This window comes from Sorex araneus, chromosome 1, assembly GCF_027595985.1.
Source record: "Sorex araneus isolate mSorAra2 chromosome 1, mSorAra2.pri, whole genome shotgun sequence".
NCBI classification, from domain to species: domain Eukaryota; kingdom Metazoa; phylum Chordata; class Mammalia; order Eulipotyphla; family Soricidae; genus Sorex; species Sorex araneus.
The window spans coordinates 194,760,457-194,778,355 of NC_073302.1; the positions used below are offsets into that span (position 1 = coordinate 194,760,457).

At 46.1% G+C, this 17,899-nt stretch overlaps 1 protein-coding gene across 2 annotated transcripts; it reads right to left on the minus strand.

Moving 5' to 3' along the window:
* Positions 1 to 1,985: 1,985 nt before the first annotated feature.
* CHAMP1 (chromosome alignment maintaining phosphoprotein 1) lies at positions 1,986 to 16,736 on the minus strand. Of its 2 annotated transcripts, none has more exons than XM_055147513.1 (3): positions 16,494 to 16,736; positions 11,023 to 11,141; positions 1,986 to 5,571 (listed from the first exon to the last, which is right to left on the minus strand). In XM_055147513.1, exon 3 carries the CDS (start codon positions 5,561 to 5,563, stop codon positions 3,104 to 3,106), a length of 2,460 nt encoding a protein of 819 aa, XP_055003488.1. In that variant the 5' UTR covers positions 5,564 to 5,571; positions 11,023 to 11,141; positions 16,494 to 16,736; the 3' UTR covers positions 1,986 to 3,103. The 2 variants fall into 2 exon arrangements, with proteins under 2 accessions (XP_055003488.1, XP_055003481.1); XM_055147506.1 differs by lacking the exon at positions 16,494 to 16,736 and adding an exon at positions 16,011 to 16,133.
* Positions 16,737 to 17,899: the final 1,163 nt, after the last annotated feature.

Consider the following 17,899-nt stretch of genomic DNA (forward strand, 5'->3'; position numbering starts at 1 on the left):
ATGCCTTTGGTGACGTCACTATATTGCGTACTTTAGAGCTACCATGATCAATAAAAGGAGGTCCACGAGGCCCTCTGCCTTTGCTAAGAGCCAGAGCGAGCCTTAGTCCTCCAATCAATGCATTTCTTCCGATTTCCTATCTCAGCGCCTCCGATTGCACGAATGTTCACACAACACTAACCCAACCCTAACCCTAACCCTAACCCTAACCACCCTAACCCTAACCAAACCCTAATTCAACCCTAACCCTAACCCAACCCAACCCTAACCCTATGCCTACCCCTAACCCTAACCCAACCCTAACAACCCTAACCCTAAACCCTACCCTACCCCTAACCCTTGCTAACCCTAACCCTAACCACCCTAACCCTAACCCTTAACCCTAACTTGCTAACCCTAACCCTAACCGTAACCCTAACAACCCTAACCCTAAGCCCTAACCCTAACCCTCACCCTAAATTGTAACCCTAAGCCTAACATGTTTTAAGATAATGGCACACCTCATCCTGACCTGAAGTTAAAGGAGAAGAAAGTGGGAAATCATAAAGTGAACAAAGAATAAGGTGATAAACCAAATAGAATTAAAATGTAGGTGAGATGGCTCAGGGACACACAGGCTTGGGTTCCACCAAGCACCAATGGGTAATCTTTAGGGTACTGAAGCCACTGGCTGCCTGTGCACTGGGAAACTGTTTCCACCTCCTTTTCCCCATGTCCGCCAAATCTTAAATCCAAAACTACTCGTGCATAATCCCCACAACATTAGGAGAAATACTTCTATGGCAAGCAAACACTTAGCTGGCTTCACCGGACCAAAGATCTAGAAATTGAGAGGTTGGCACCAAAATATGAAGTGCCAAGGAACAAATTCTATTGAATGTTTTCTGAAAAGTTTCCAGGTGCTACTGATCCTGTTTTTCCATTCCTGTTATTCAGGCGAATAAAGGGAAAAGACAATTACAAATCCAAGATCTCTTACCTTTCTTGTCTCTTGACATCATCCCCATAGGAGTAAACTGACAACAGCAACAATTACTCAGTCATTTCCCTATTGGACTGTGCTTACCAAAAACAATACTTCAAAGCTTAGAAAGTCTTGACCAGTATGATCCACTTTTACCCAGTACTATATATTGTCTTCTGAACTTTCCAAACTTAATTTGGATGCAATGAACAAAAATACTCCTTGTCCAGAAGTACCTGCAACAATATAACTAAAAATATTATCTTACCCTTGATCCCAGTGTTGAGAGAGGACAGGGAAGGAAAGAAATCAAGGAAGGGAGAGAATGAGAAGTAATGGGTGAATAGGTATCGGGCGTTCAGTTATACTGGTGACATGAGTGGTACAGCCATATACCTGAAACCCAGACTCAACAAAACTGAAAACATGAGATCCAAGCTGCAACCACTGAAACTTTGTAATGTTTGTTGACAGGTGGGAATGTGGGGAGGGAATATGGAAAAACTGGTGGAGGAGAGTTGACACTGGTGCAATGAGTCTTGAAATATTATATGACTAAAAATATAAATAACGGTTAATAAAAAATATTTCATTCCTAGCTACACATCAAACTTATAAGGACACAAAATGCCTCACCATTTTTCAGGCAATCAGGCCTGACAACACCTGAAACTTAACTTTTACTACGCCCAGGTAGAGAAATAGCTCAAAAGAGAGTATGTGCTAGTCACATAAAAGGCCTGGAGTTCATTCTCCAATGTCGCTTGGCCTCCGAGCACCTCCAGGTGTGATCCCTAACAAAAATTTTAAATAAAAATTAAACTAGCAATAGTGCACTATTTGATTTTCCAGAAGAAATGACCAGTTGTGTTCGCCAACTTACCTGATAAGGCAGAAAAAACACCTTAGAAAAATGTTGTGCCAGATATAAAAATTAATATGCTGAAAACAAGTGCAAAGAACGATGGAATTTGAATACTGTACAATGGAAAGTACACAAAAGAATCAACATGCAAAGATATTGCTGACATGAAAGTCTTTTTTTAATTTGGTTGATACACATTTAACAAAATATTTTAGAATAATCCATTAACAGGCACAAGTTATTTACAATTAACTGAAAAAAACATAAAATTAACACATTCTTCAACAGAAGTATCTACTTTTAAGACTTACTATTGTGAATCTGGAAGACTTTCAGTTCCTTCTTCTTCTTCTTTTTTTTTTTTTTTAAGTTTTTTAGGTCCTACCCAGTGACACTCAGGGATTACTCCTAGCTCTACACTCAGAAATTACTCCCGGTAGTGCTCAGAGGACCATATGGGACACCGGGGATCAAACCCGGGTCAGGAATACACAAGGCTGTACCATCTCTGCAGCCACAGTTCCTATTCTTGACCCTGGTCTGAAGCCCAACACACTGTGAATTAGGAGTAGAAGAAACAAACTTCTAGAACATTTGGCGATTAAGGACCATCAATGGTGTGAGCTCAGAAGGATGTGAAGGGCCAGATCTTGAGGGGAGATACAGAATGGAAGACTCCAAAGGAAACTAAGGACAATACCAAAATCACACTAACCTTTTCCTATTTTCCATAGAAGTCTGCAGGCTATTTTTAAAATTTATTTGACTTCTTCTCTTTTGGCAGAAAATCAGCATCCCTGAGACTCCAATTTTCCATGCCCTAAAAGCTAATGTCAAGAAACAATTCAAGATTTATAAATAAACTTAGCTTTATATATCAAATAGAAACTTCAAAATAACTTTTATGATCTAAAAATACATTTCTCAAAATTTTCATGCCTAATTCTTACAACTAATAATTCCCATTGTCTAAAATTAGTTTCACAAAAAGATACTTGAACCAGATGTTTTAAACTGAATACAGCTTGCTCAATAACTGGAATGCCTACTCCTTCATATCATCCAAATATACTAAAAGGTTTTATTTTCATCTGGAATATATAGTATAAACTAAGACGACCACATAAAGGGAAACCATGAAAAAACCCAACACTACGTAGACAAGCAAAAATACACCATAGACATATCTATCTACTGATCCAACGAGACTATTTAACAATACCTTCAACGAATGGTATTCAACAAACTTTGTAGAGCACCACCAGTTTTAAAAGTCAAATTTGCTGCTCTTCCAGTGGTGGTTCAAGAGCTTCCATTATTTTTTTATTTGCCTCTTCATTATGCCTGCTTTGACAATGAGTTAAATGTTTCTTAAAGCCTCTTGGGAAATTCGATTCAAAATTACAACGCGGACATTTAAGCAAACTCTGCCCATGGGCTGCTACATGATTTTTGAGGAGAGATTCCAACAGAAAAGCCTTTCCACAAATTGTGCATTTGTAAGGGCTATGAACATTATGCTTATTAACCAAATGATGCAAAACAGCACCTTTTTTCATAGCACGACAGCAACAAATTTTGCAATAATACTTTCCTTTCCCGCGTTTCATGTATTTTGCAATCTCTTCTTCAGAGATAAATGCCTCTTTTTCTTCAGTAAATTGTAATACATTTTTGGAATGCTCTGGACTAGTCATGTCCATTTTGTTCTCTTTACTAAAATCAAGAGATTCCACATCAACCTGCTCTTGATCACTACTTGATTCTTGGCCCTTAATATCTATCATATCCAAATCTGTTTTTATATACTCACCACCACTAAGCTCAGTATCTGAGTTCTCTTGGTTATCTCTCTTGAGCTTCTTTGAGGAATGAAATAAAGTGTCTTCTAAGAGTTTCTTAGGCGTAGCTAGTAGTTCCTCTTGAACCAAAATATCACACCTTTGATCATCTATGGCATCTATCTGTAGTTCATCCCCAAGATCAACTGCCTTCTGAGACTCTGAGAAGATAGATGACTTGGGAAGTTCAGGGAAAAGGGCATGTTTCCGAGACTCTGAAAAAAGAGCACGTTTCCGAGGTTCAGGAGAAGCAGGAGGGGCTGTTTTAGAAGGCTCGGAATACAGGCCAGGTTTTCTAGTCTCATTATCAATAGAGAGGACAGGCTTCCATATATCTGAGGCAGCCTTAGGAGACTCAGAAGGCCCAGAAGGACCTGATTTCCGGGCATCAGGGAAGACAGGTTTCTGAGGTTCAATAAAAAAGGAAGACTTCCAGAGATCAGGGGAACCACTACGGGAACTTTTCTGGGACTCAGGAAAATCAAGGGAAGCAGGAGAAGTTTTCCGCTGATCAGGAGAAAGCTTCCATAGTTCTGGAGACCCTGAGGGTTTCCTGAGCTCTGGTGATCCTCCTGGACTACGAATCTCTGGAGACAGTGGTGGTCCTGGTTTGCGAAGCTCAGGAGACAAAGGAGGCCCTGCTTTACGAAGTTCAGGAGACACTGGGGGAATTGCCTTCCAGTGTTCTGGTGACAAAGTTGTCTTTCGGAGTTCAGGTGGGCCAGACTTCCATGACTCAGGAGATGTGGGGGGAGTTTTCCAGGAACCAGGTGAAACTGAAGAGGACTTCCAGGATGAAGGGGACACAGAAGGAGTTGGTTTCCAAGGTCCAGGTGACACAGAAGGAATTGGCTTCCAAGGTCCAGGAGACACAGACGGTGCAGGTTTGGCTGGCTTCCAGGGCCCCGATGATGCTGAAGGACTAGATTTCCAAGACCTAGGGGACCCAGGTGGCCCTGGCTTCCAAGAACCTGGTGACACAGCTGGGGCTGGTCTCCTAGGCTCTGGGGAGACAGCAGAGAATGGCTTCCAAGGCTCAGGAGATTCTGACGGGGAGGGCTTCCTCGGCTCAGGAGACAGAGCCCGGGCTGGCTTCCGAGACTCTGGAGATGCAGAAGGGGAAGGCCCCCAAGGTTCAGGGGAGGCTGCTAAAACTGGTGATTCTGGAGATGAGGCTGAAGGAGGCCTCAATGTTTCTGGGAAATGTGGATATTTCTGAGGTTTGGGATTAAGAGTACCCTTAACCGGATCAGGAGACATAGGGGCAAGTTTCTGTGTTTCTGGAGAAGGAACAGGGACTGGTTTCTGAGGCTCAGAAACAACAGAGACTGGTTTGGAAAGTTCAGTAGAAATGGGGGCAGGTTTTAAAAGTTCAGGAGAAGGCATCTGTGGTTCAGGAGAAACAACAGAGCCAGGCTTCTGAAGTTCCAGGGAAGTAAGAGAATTAGGTTTTGGTGATTCTGGAGACAAAACTGAGGCAAGTCTCTGTGTTTCTGTGGAAAAGGCTGGCAGAGAATTTAGCAGTTCTGCTGAATTAGAGGACATTTTCTGGTGTTCAGAAGGAGGGGGACTTTTCAGAGGTTCTGCTTCTTTGTTTACCTGATTTTTTTGTTTTTCATTCCATTTCTCTGGGCTTGCATGTTTGGACGTGATGTGATAATACACATTAGAGTACATCTTGCTGGTAAAGAAGCATTTATGGCAGTGAAAGAGTTTTGCACTTTTCTGGTAAAATATCATTTTACCTAACCCGCCAGCATCCATTTCATCACAAAACTCCGGATGGATGGTGCCCATGTGAATCTGAACATTTTCATAATCTGTGCCTCTGAAACCACAATGGTCACACTCCAAACGTGCCGATGGTTTACGAAGTTCCTGCAAGACTTCCATTTTTCTTTCTGTTATGATACACATTGATTAATAATCTTTACAATTTCTCAATTATACTATAATAAAGTAGAAACATAATTTTTCAGGGAACTTTGTTTTGAATAAGAGTCTGTTCTAATTCAACCTATAGCTGCTTAATGTATTTTTGTGAGGGGGAGTGAACCCACCCAACTGTGCTCATGGCTTACAACCTACAAAGGGCTCTGTGCTTAGGGATCACTCCTGAAGGGGCTTAGAGAAAATACGTAGTGCCTTGGGTCAAAGACAGATCACCTGTATGCAAGGCAAGCATCTCATCCACTGTATTATCTAAATGCATAATTTAAATCTAGGCTACCATGTGCATTCATGGGTAATGTCTCTATAAAGATTTTGAAGAGAAAGATTTTTTTTTTTTTTTTGGCTTTTGGGTCACACCCGGTGATGCACAAGGGTGACTCTTGGCTCATGCACTCAGGAATTAACTCCTGGCGGTGCTCAGGGGACCACATGGGATGCTGGGAATCGAAACCGGGTCGGTCACGTGCCAGGCAAACACCCTACCCGCTGTGCTATTGCTCCAGCCCCTTGAAGAGAAAGATTCTTAACAGAGTCCCAGAAACTCCACAATTTTTCTACATATCATCCCATTTAACCCTAAAAATGTGGCTCAAGTATTATTATTTTCAGAGACAGATCAAGATTAGAGAAGAAACTTTACTCAGATTGTAAAACTATCAGTCTTACCTCAGAATTTTCTCCACACACACCAAAATGCAGTTGAGGAAGCATTTAACTTTTACTAGCAAGATGGCCTTTTAAAGACAATAGTTTGGGGCCAGAGAGACAGCACAGCAAGTACAGTGTTTGCCTTCCACACAGCTGACTCTGTTTCATCGACGCATCCCATATCACGCCCCCAAGCTCACCAGGAGTGATTCCTGAGTGCAGAGCCAGGAGTAACCACTGAGCAAATAAAGACAATATAATTTGTAGTTTTACCTATTTGTAGGACATTTGACCTTTCAGCCTTGCCGCAGGAAACTTAGGTTTATCTGGTTACACCCATCACAGTGCTCCCATTCCTCTGTTTATCTGTTAACTCTTCTCTGTGCTCCCCTCCCCAACCAGTTAATCACCTTTTCCCCTCATCAGAGTCTGTTAACTTGTAAGATCAGATTCTTCTATGACACTGAACTTTTACTGTAAGTTAAATATTGCTTTTCTCTGTCTTTTGCATAGTTTACTTTAAGCAACGTCCTTTCTGTATGGACACAGGAAGACAGTGAATATTATGCTCTGTAACTTGGGAGTTGATTGACTCCAATAATATTTACTTCCTGGGCATCTGCTTTCTCGACTCACTTGCCCTTAGTTCCTAGCACCCCAAAAGCAGAGTCCTGACGAGGGACTGAATGGACCCAGGGCAAGCTGTGAGCTACCCTGTCATGGAAATGGGCCAAGTCAAAGCGCCACAATGCTCAACTATAAGTTTAGAGCATGGTCATACACAAATGCTGTCATGATCCAAAAGTAATGACGAGATTAGGACCCTGCTGGGGTTAGGAAGACTAACCTGGCCTGAGGACTACGGTCTGGAATATATAGTGAAATGTCCTCAGGAAGAACCAAACTTTAAGTTTGATATATTTCTTACTGTGCTCATACAGAGTGACATTGCTAGAAATATTAGAAGTAGATTTACTGCAGCTATTTAAGTGGATAACTAGCTGAGGAAGGAAGAAAACGACACACCCTCGTTGGGATCCCACCCTTGAGTGCATCTCCTAGTAATCTGGAGTAATCTCATTAGATGAGATTTTTGTCCTTGAGTTAATCTCCTGGAAGAGTGGTCTTATTTCTCTTTGTTGATTTGTTTATGTTCTACCAATCTTTGTATCACCACCCTACATGATTGCTACATAAACTAAGACTTTAAGAGTAGAGGGGGTCAGAGTCAGAAGAATCAGAAGTGGGAGCGAGAGGGGCTTGGGAGAGAGAGAAGCAGAAGGGAGGCCAGAGGAGAAGGAGAATGAGAGAGGCAGGAGGAGATTGATGAGAGATTGAGAAGGAGAATGAAGTAGCATGGGGGAGGGAGAAGCAGGAGGAGAATCAGAGGAGAATGAAGATGGGAATGGAATAAACTGCAGCTGAGACCAACCAGCCTGGCTCTCCTTCCTTCCCTCACCTGCCCATCGCCATCGACCTCCCTGGAGTGGGGGAAGCCGCGTGACACTACTGTACGTGGGCAATGGGAGAGACAGAGCACTGCTGCCCTTTTGTAATTACACACCTATTCTAATATATATTAATTTTCAATCTAATATATATTAATTTCGTGTTTCTAGACACCTAGTTTAAAAGATTATCATGCAATACGGTACTTAAAAATAGCTAGGAAGTAACAATACAGAAGGCAACCTGGAGAAGGTCCAGGAAAGCCTCCACAAAGCAGACACCCTGGGTCTGAATTTTGATAAGACCCTGGGTCTTATCAAATACAAGAATTTGATAAGGGAGACTCAGAGAGAATACATTTTGGGGAGGGGGGGTGTGGATCACAATCGGTAATGCTCAGGCCTTACTTCTGGCTCTGCATTCAACGATCACTCCTGGCACACCATATAGGGTGCTGGGTATCAAACTTGTGTTGGCCAATGTATAAGGCAAGAGTCTTAGCTGCTGTACTCTCTGGTCCCAAACACAGGATATTCTTGAGTGACAGAAAATCATTCTCAAATTTTAAGATTTACAACTAATTCATTTTCTTCTTCAGTTTTTTTTTTTTTTGGGGGGGCAGGTGGGGGTTTGGGTCATACCTAATGGTACTCAGGGGACTCCGGGCTGTGTGTTCAGAGATCACTCCTGATAGGGGGCTCGAGAAAACATATGAGGTGCCAGGGACTGAACCTGGATCAGCCACATGCAGGCAAACTCTCTACCCACTATACTATGGCTCCAACTCCCTCCTAATTCTTAAATGAGATTTGGTTATCTCACTATTTGATTTCTTTTTTTTGGGGGGGGGAGGGGGTTGGAAGGAAAAAATCTTATTTTTACCACCTACAATAATATTTTAACAAAAGTAAATGTTCCTTATCACTCTGGTTTAAAATATTCTTAACGGGCTGGAGCAACAGCACAGCGGGTAGGGTGTCTGCCTTGCACACGGCCAACCTGGGTTCGATTCCCAGCATCCCATATGGTCCTCTGAGCACCGCGAGGAGAAATTCCTGAGTGCAGAGCCAGGACTAACCCCTGTGCATCACTGGGTGTGACCCAAAAAGAAAAAAATTCTTAACCTCACTCCACTGTTGTTCCCTCCATTTTCCCCTATGCTTTTTCATTCTTCTTAAAATTATTTCTGACATCTTGATTTATTCGGTTTCTGGCAATGTGCAGTGTTGCTCCAGGGATACTTCCAGCTCTGTGCTTGGTGGTAAATCCTGGTGGTACACGAAGTGCCAGGGATTTAACCCAGGCCTCCCGCATGTAGAATATGTGCTGAGCCTATTAATCTATCGCTTAGGCCCAGTATCTGCATCATCAGTCCATTTAAAATAGGGACTAGGAAAAAAAAAAAAATAAAAATAAAATAAAATAGGGACTAGGGTAGGAATTAGGTGTACTTTTCACTTCAAATAAAGAATTCAGTTGTCTAAACCACCTTCTTCCCCCCATCGATTATGTAACATTCCATTTTGCACTTGTTAATTTTTTTTTTTTTCCTTTTTGGGTCACATTCGGAGATGCTCAGATGCTCAAGGGTTACTCCTGGCTCTGCATCTCAGGAATTACTCCTGGCGGGGGACCATATGGAATGCTGGGAATTGAACACGGGTCGGCCACATATCAAGGCAAACATCCTACCCGCTGTGCTATTGCTCCAGCCCCACACTTGTTAAATTTTGTGTGAGTCTACTCTTGACACTATTCATCAGCTCCATCTGATAAATTATTCTCAGAATGGACCTAGAACAATTGCTAAAACAGACATTGTGACATATAGAATGAGTTTAACAAATGGATTACAATTTGTTTCCTTTTAGAAAGTGTTCATCTTCTCAAGACAGTAGTATACTATATGGAGAAAGCATTCTGGATTTCTTATTACTTACTTAACTTACTCAGCACGTACTTAACTTTACCTGTCCTCTATTTGAATAATGTTATAATCAGTGTATAAGAAGGTCATTAAAACTATAAATCTCAAAAAATAAAAACACTCTCTTAGATTTCTACATAAATGATTGTACACACTATTTAGAAAGGTTTTTTTAAAAATGCTTCTTGCTAACTTAGCAAGTGAATAAGATCAAAGGTATGGAATAGGGAGGTAGCTTAAGTAACAGAATACATGTTTAGCATGCATAAGGCCCTGCGTTTGATCCCTAGAACCATTAGGAGAAGCACCTCTGGAAGAGGGCCTAGGCCCTGCACCCTGGGTATGGTCCTTATTGAGAAAACAAATAAACAAAACCACCCAATAAACATATGAAAACACCCAAAAGTAAAAAACAAAAAACCCAACCTTCTACTTTTCAAAAATGTATCATAAAACAGTCGCCTAAGTATTCTAAAATATTTTAAGTATTTAAAAAACTAGAATTAGTGGGCTGGGAGGTAGTTCAGAGGGCTAGAGTACAGGAGCCCTGGGTTTGAGTCTCAACACAAGTTCCTGAGAACCACTGGAGTAACCCCCAGCATTAAGTTGTGAGTAGTCACCAAGCACGGCTGCATGTGTGACCCACAATACAAAAATGTACTCAGAATGTTTGTCACTTGTCATCCCGTTGCTCGTCAATTTGCTTGAGCAGGCAGCAGTAATGTCTCCATTCGTCCCTGTCACATGCTAGCGTAGCCCAATGGTGTCTGCTCGCTCCAGGAACACAAAGAGCCTCAATAATGTTTTGAAAAATGAATACAAAAGGCTAGAGAGATAGTGGAGAGTGTAGGGCACGTGCCTTGCATGCAGCAAACTGGGGTTTGGTCCCACCCTGCTATATGATCCCTGGAATACTGTCAGAAGTAATCCCTCAGTACAGAGCCATACCTTTTTTTTTGGTCACACCCGGCGATGCACAGGGAATTACTCCTGGCTCTGCACTCAGGAATTACTCCTGGCGGTGCTCAGGGAACCATATGGGATGCTGGGATTTGAACCCGGGTCGGCCGTGTGCAAGGCAAACGCCCTACCCACTGTACTATCACTCCAGCCCCCCCCTCAGTACAGAGACAGGAATAAGCCCTGAGCACTGCTGGGTGTGCTCCCCCCCACAAATCAATAAAACAAATACAGATACTTTGTTGGGGTCATGCCTAGTCATGCTCGGGGGTTACTCTCAATGGTGCTAAGGATCAAACCAAGGGCTCCAGCATGCAAAGCATAAACTTTAGGCCTGAGCTGTCTCACCCGTCCAAGCGAAGTACTTTTCGAATTGAAAAGAAATAAAGACCAATGTTTTTCCCTGCCGACTTACCAGCTCTTCTAGAATTAGTCTGAAAGCAGTCTTCAAAGGGAAGGCAAGCCTACATGGCTTTTTAACTATAACAGAGAAAACCGTCTATAGTCCTAAAGGACAACAATGAGAAGTTGAATCTGGAAAAAAAAGAGGGGTGGGGTGGGGTGGGAAATACAATCAGTCCTTGTATAGTAACTCACTATAGGATTAATGCCCATATACATAATCAAACATATGCATAACACAGCAGAGCCTGGCAAGCTACCCATGACGTATTCGATATGCTAAAAACAGTAACAATTACGCGCTCTTCATGTTCTTGGAATGAGCAGACACCATTGGGCTACACTAGCACTCGACAGGGATGAATGGAGACATTACTGGCACCCGCTCAAGCAATCGATGAGCAATGGGATGACAGTGATAGTGATACATAACCTAACTGCTCTCACAATAATCACGTAACTTTGATTACAATTACTCAAAACGCTAGTATGACTACAGAAGCAGCTGACATTTTATCACTTAACCACAAGCATAGAACAGCAGATTAACAGGCAATGAAGAGACAAAATTATCAGTGTCCAAGAGGCCAGGAAACATTTTCAGGAAACATTTTCTCTCCTTTACATTCCCCATCTGCCAGGCAAGTTCATCCACCTTCCAGATGGACTACTTCTTGGTATTCTTGCCCCCACCCCCAATCCTTACAATCTTTACAGTGTAATGGCGACCCTTTGGTCCTATAGTCCAATTCCATGGCAGGCCACAGTCTCTTAGAGAGCAGGGACTTCTCATTCACCCCAGTAAAATTTGCACATCTCTAACAGTAGGCGTTTGGGAAAAAATGTGTAATTACAACATTCTCTTATAAAGACTGTAATAATAATAATAATTTTATAAAAAGTCTTATGATCTTAGATTCATAAGTCTTTTAAAACTAGGAAAAAAGTGAGTTACTATTTTCAGAGTCAGTCAAGTTTTGGACATAAAGCCTCAGAAATCACCTGACTTTAAAATTTCAACTTGGAACTAGGCATGTAGTTCAGTAGTACTTAACTTACATTTGTGAAGCCCTGAGCTTAATCCCCAACACCCCCCCAAAAATTCACTTTATAGCTGAAAATAAATTTAGGGATTAAATATCTTACTCAAGGTTATGCATTAATTTACATCTGACAAAGAAATAGAATAAAGTTCTCCTGGCCATCCATGTTCTCACGTGTGTGTGTGTGTGTGTGTGTGTTTATATATCCCCCCTTCCTAGTCAGTCTGCCCCTCTTTCTAGAGTGTCTTGATCAATCTAAAACAGTGAAATTCAATGAAATTTGGAAAAGTCAGTATTCTGACAGCCCAAAAACTAAAGATGAAATTTATCTGTTAGAATCCAATAATTGCAGAATGCAGGCCCACATAGAACTGCATTCCATATTTCTCATTGGACAGAGAGGGTCCCAGTGGACTGATTTTATCCAATTCTAGGAAAGATACTACTTCACAGGGAGCAACCAACAAGACATGTGATTTTGAAATAGCAAGAATTATCTTAAACCTGAAACTTTTGTAACTTTCCACATGGTAAATCAATAAAAAAATAAAATTAAAAAATAAATAAATAAAAGTGGAAAAAAAAAAGAATTATGGAAAATATGTAAGCTGTCCTAGAAGCTTGAAGAGGAAGCTAGCAAGAAAACTGATTTCAGCTGATATAAGTTCCCAAAACTACTCAACTGTAGATTATAATAGGTCTTTGTTGGTCAGGAGCATTATTAAGTAACTGGAAGATAACTTTCAGTACAGGACTTGAAGGACTCTCACGAAGTGCAAGAACAGTGTCTTCACTTGACAGTTGAGAAAACTGATACTGAGGAAGAGTAGTGACTTGACAAAAGACTGTACTAAGCCCAAAGCCTATCTATAAAAGTAATTCTAAAGTGTCCAGATAATATTTCTCTTACTCTATTATTTATCTTTAAAGATTACTCGATGTCTCTAAAAGGCATCATTGTTCTGCTTAGTGTCTTGTAGTACTGCATCTTCTTATGGTCAAATGACATTAACACCCAATATTCCACCCAAATTCTCTAAAGTCCAACACCACCGGTGATTTCTGAACATTTTGGGAGGCTGGAGAGAGAGTATAGGAGTAGAATGCTTGCTTTGCAGGCAGCCGCTCAGGTACAATTCCCAGCACCCATATGGTCGCCCCAAGCATCGTCAGGAGTAATTTCTGAGTGCAAAGCCAGGAGTAAGTAGTCCCTGAGCTTCACTATGTGTGGCCACCAGCTTGCCCCCAAACTCCCAAAAAACGCATTTTGGACCTGAGATGTAGCTCAAGGGCTGGAACACATGAGGATGCTGGAGTTGCAGATCTAGTCCCTAGCACCGGTCCCTTGAGTACTGCCAGGATCAACCACTGAGCACCGAGCTAGCTGAGCCTTAACACCATCCAGAGTTAACCAAAAGTCACAAAACATACCTGCACCCATTTTGGCTCACAGCTTTTTCATTGGGAGGAGGCCAGAATCCCAAGTACTCAAGGGGTGGGGGATTGCCTGAATTCTTACCCAGCTATGCAGGCCTGAGTTCAGTGCTTAGCCCTTGAGCTGTGATGTTTTTTGGGCCCAGTGGTGGTGTTGACCACACCACCAGTGCTTGGGAACCATATGATACTGGAAATAAAACATGGGGCCTCATGCATGGGTGTCAGGCTTTTTACAAGGGGTTCCCCAGCCTATTGGCAAATAACCTTTATTTTCTGGCAAGGAAGGGGGTGTGAGGGTGGGGGAATTGGACTACACCTGGCTGTCCTCAGGAACTACTATTGGCTCTTCACTCAGGATATACTCTTGGTGGGCTTTGGGGGACAATATGGGTTCCTCAGGATGGAACACCAGTCAGCTGTATGTTAGATAAGTGCCTTACCAACCATTGTATTATCTCTTGAGACCCAGCACATAGCTTTTAAAAGTGGAACAGCATCACTGGGTTCTACTAGTACACATTAGTACACATACACACATTACATTTTTTTTTTTTTTGCATTTTTGGGTCACACCCAGCGATGCACAGGGGTTACTTCTGGCTCTGCACTCAGGAATTACTCCTGGCAGTGCTCAGGGGACCATATGGGATGCTGGGGATTGAACCCGGGTCGCCCCTGTACAAGGCAAACGCCCTCCCTGCTGTGCGACTGTTCCAGCCCACACACACATTACTTTTATCCCTTCCATCAATAGGTGGATTTTTAAAAAATCGTAAACATTTTTCAGAGTAGTTTTATGTCTAAGAAATAAACTGAATGATGTACAGTGAAGGCCCATAATCATACTTTCCTCCCTGACAGTTTCTCCTACAATTAACATTTGATACAGTGAGGTACATTTGTTACAACCATGAAATATTGGTATATCATTAACTAACGTCAATAGTTCACATTAACTGTCACTACCTTTATGACTAATGTAATGTGATGAACCCACCACTACAAAATAAGAGTTTCTCTGCTAAAACAAATCCCTATGTTGCTGACAACTGCCCATCTTTATACTATCTCTGTAACTTGCTTTTCCTCTGTCAAATACATATAGTAACATGGAACACGACTTGCTACTCTAACCATTCTTAACAGTATTATGTGCAGGCAGGGGGGAGGGTAGAAGACGTAAAAGCAACTGCGTTTCATGTGGCTTTTCTCCCTGAACCTGGTTCCAATCCAGCAACTAGGAACAGGACGGTGTGGCCCACATGCGCTCCCATAAATAATTTTTTTTTCAAGCGTTAAGGGCATTCACCATGTTCCACAACCACCATTATCCAATTCCAAAAAGGGCCACTGCCCCATCGATCTCCGTACCCCATGCCATCTGCTCCATCTTCTGTCATCGCTTGTCTGCCTATAGCATGCTACACTGCAACACGTACTCAAACAGCCTTTTCAAGAAGAAGGGGCATTCCTCCCTTGCACCCACCCACCCTCGCAGGCACACATCTATCCAGCAGGCTGGGCACTTCCAGCTCGCGAAAGTCGGCCCGGGGCGGACCTGTCGGTCACGGGCAACTGCAACCAGGTCTCCATCCTGTCCCCGAGACCCTCTCCTCTCGGGCTCCGGGCCGCTCCGTCCCCGGCTGTCCCGGTCGCCCTCTCCGGCTCCGGCCCGGGCTCAGGCCCGGTCCCCGTCCGCCCCGCCCCGGCCCGGCCCGGCCCGGCCCCGCCCCGTCCTGGCCCCGTCCCGGCCCCGTCCCCGGCCCCGTCCGCCCCGTCCCGGCCCCGTCCCGGCCCCGTCCCGGCCCCGTCCCGGCCCCGTCCCGGCCCCGCCCCGTCCTGGCCCCGTCTCCGGCCCTGTCCGCCCCGTCCCGGCCCCGTCCGCCCCGTCCTGGCCCCGTCCCGGCCCCGTCCCGGCCCCGTCCCCGGCCCCGTCCCCGGCCCCGTCCCCGACCCCGTCCGCCCCGTCCCGGCCCGGCCCCGTCCGCCCCGTCCCGGCCCCGTCTCCGGCCCTGTCCGCCCCGTCCCGGCCCCGTCCGCCCCGTCCTGGCCCCGTCCCGGCCCCGTCCCCGGCCCTGTCCCGGCCCCGTCCCCGGCCCTGTCCCGGCCCCGTCCCCGGCCCCGTCCGCCCCGTCCCGGCCCGGCCCCGTCCGCCCCGTCCCGGCCCCGTCCCCGGCCCTGTCCGCCCCGTCCCGGCCCCGTCCCCGGCCCGGCCCCGTCCGCCCCGTCCCGTCCGCCCCGTCCCGTCTCCGTCCCCGTCCCCGTCCCGGCCCCGTCCCCATCCGCCCCGCCCCGGCCCGGCCCGCAGTGGGCGTGCCGCGCGCAGCTCCCGGCCCCGGCCCCGCCCCGCCCCGCCGCCCGCTCCCCCGCGGACCCGGCCCGAGTGCTCTGGCCCGGCGCGCCGCCCCCCGCCTCAGCAGGCCAGGCCCAGCCGGCCCGGCCCGGCGCGCCGCCCCCCGCCGCCCCCGCGCGCGGACCGACGCCGCCCCCCCCCCATCGGCTGCGCGGCCGCCCCTCTCACCCGCAACCCCGCGGCCCCGCGGCGTCCAGGGAGCTGCGCCCGCGGCCCCGGCTCCGACCCCGGCGCTCCGCAGGCCTCGGCGCGGCGCTCCCCAATGGCGGCCAGGCGCGGGCGCAGGCGCGGGCGGGCGCGTGCGCGCGAGCGTGCGCGCGACCGCGCCACCGACGGAAAGCGAGCCTGCGGGCGCGCGCCCTCCCGAGCGGGCCAATCCCCCGGCCGCTCCCGAGGCGCCGCGCGCCGGGGCCCCGCCCACCCCGGGCCCCGCCCACCTCGGAAGTGCCGTGCGCCCCGCCCGTCGCCGCCTTCAGTCGGCCGGGAGGTGTGGCGCCGAGGGCGCTCTCTCGCCGCCCTGGTGGGCTTGTCTCAGGCCGAAGCCCAGGGCCAGACCCCAAGTAAGGAGGGAGTGGGAACAGCTGAGTCGCCCTCGGACGCGGGAGACAGCTCCCAGATCCCCGCGGTTTGCTCCCGGCAGCTGCTTCTTACCGGCTTCCCCGCCGCTAGCAGCACGGTGATGTCTAGGCTGTTCGCGCCGCCGGAGAAGGCCCGAGGAGTGGGCGACTGTGCCCTGCACGCCAGCACCCTTCACCGCAGGCAAGCCGCTCCAGATCCGCTGGGCAAGTCTCGCAGACGTGAATTGAGAAGCGGAGGTTCAGACGCAGTAGCCAACCTGTCGGGGATGACCGCAAAACCGTGCGGTCACTCTTCTCTCTTCCAGGTTGTGGACTTTTCCTTCTGTGTTGGGGCCGCAGCCAGTACGCTGAGGGGCTTTTGACGTGCTCAGTGCCAAGACGTGGCTCTTGGCACCATGCTATGCCAAGGCTCAGACTCAGTGCTCCCACATGCAAGGATGATCCTGGAGCCTGTTACGCTAGCCCTCTGCTGAGCGACGTTCTCTTTAGCAAAGGTACTATCAAATCCGAAAGCTGACAGAGATGGTCCTGAGAGGAGAGAGGCACCAAGGCCACCATCTTGAGGTTCCTTCCGTAACACTTTTCTGTTTCGATCTTTGGGTTTTCTGCAGCAAGCCTGTGTGTGTGCTCAGGCTACCACCACAAACCAGACTTGAGGCATCTGTTTTCAGGGACTGAGCGATAGCACAGCGGGTAAGGCATTCGCCTTGCATGTGGCCGACCCGGGTTTGATCCCCGGCATCCCATATGGTTCCCCCAAGCACCAGCACCACCAGGAGTAATTTCTGAGTGCAGAGGCAGGAGTAACACCTGAGCATTGCTGGTATGACCCAAAATGCAAAAAACAAAACTCTTGCTTCACACCCGCGCACATACACAAGACATGTTTTCTCCAGTTTACGGATAAAAGTGCTGGCCATATTGGTTCCTGGTCATGCCTTTCCTGGATCACACTGTCACATACGTCAGGCTATGTCCTATGACAAAGAAGGCAAAAGCCCTATCCTATCAGATCAGGGCCCATTCTTGTGACCATTCTTTACATCCTTTACATCTTTATTCCACATATAACAACACTACTGGTTATGGCTTCAACAGGTGGATTTTAGTGGAACATAAAGTAGTCCCTAGCAAACTGTGATTTTATCAAGTTTCCAGCATTTGTCCTGAGATACTCTAGAAATGCCAGTCATTTGGTATCCAAACATTATTTCCTATATTGGCCCTTAAACCACAAAATGAATAAAAAACCTTCTGTCAAATCAATTCATTTTTTTTTCCAGTTGAGAAGAATATGGTCCTAGCACTGCCAGAAATAGCTCCACAAGTGACAGGGGTAGCCCATGTAAGCACACTGTTCTCACACTGCAATGGGCTTTTTACTATAATCACTGAAAAAAATTTGCTGAAAAATTCAACGGACATTGAAAAATTAAGTTAACTTCTCCTGCTTGTACCTAACTTGACCAGAATTTCTTT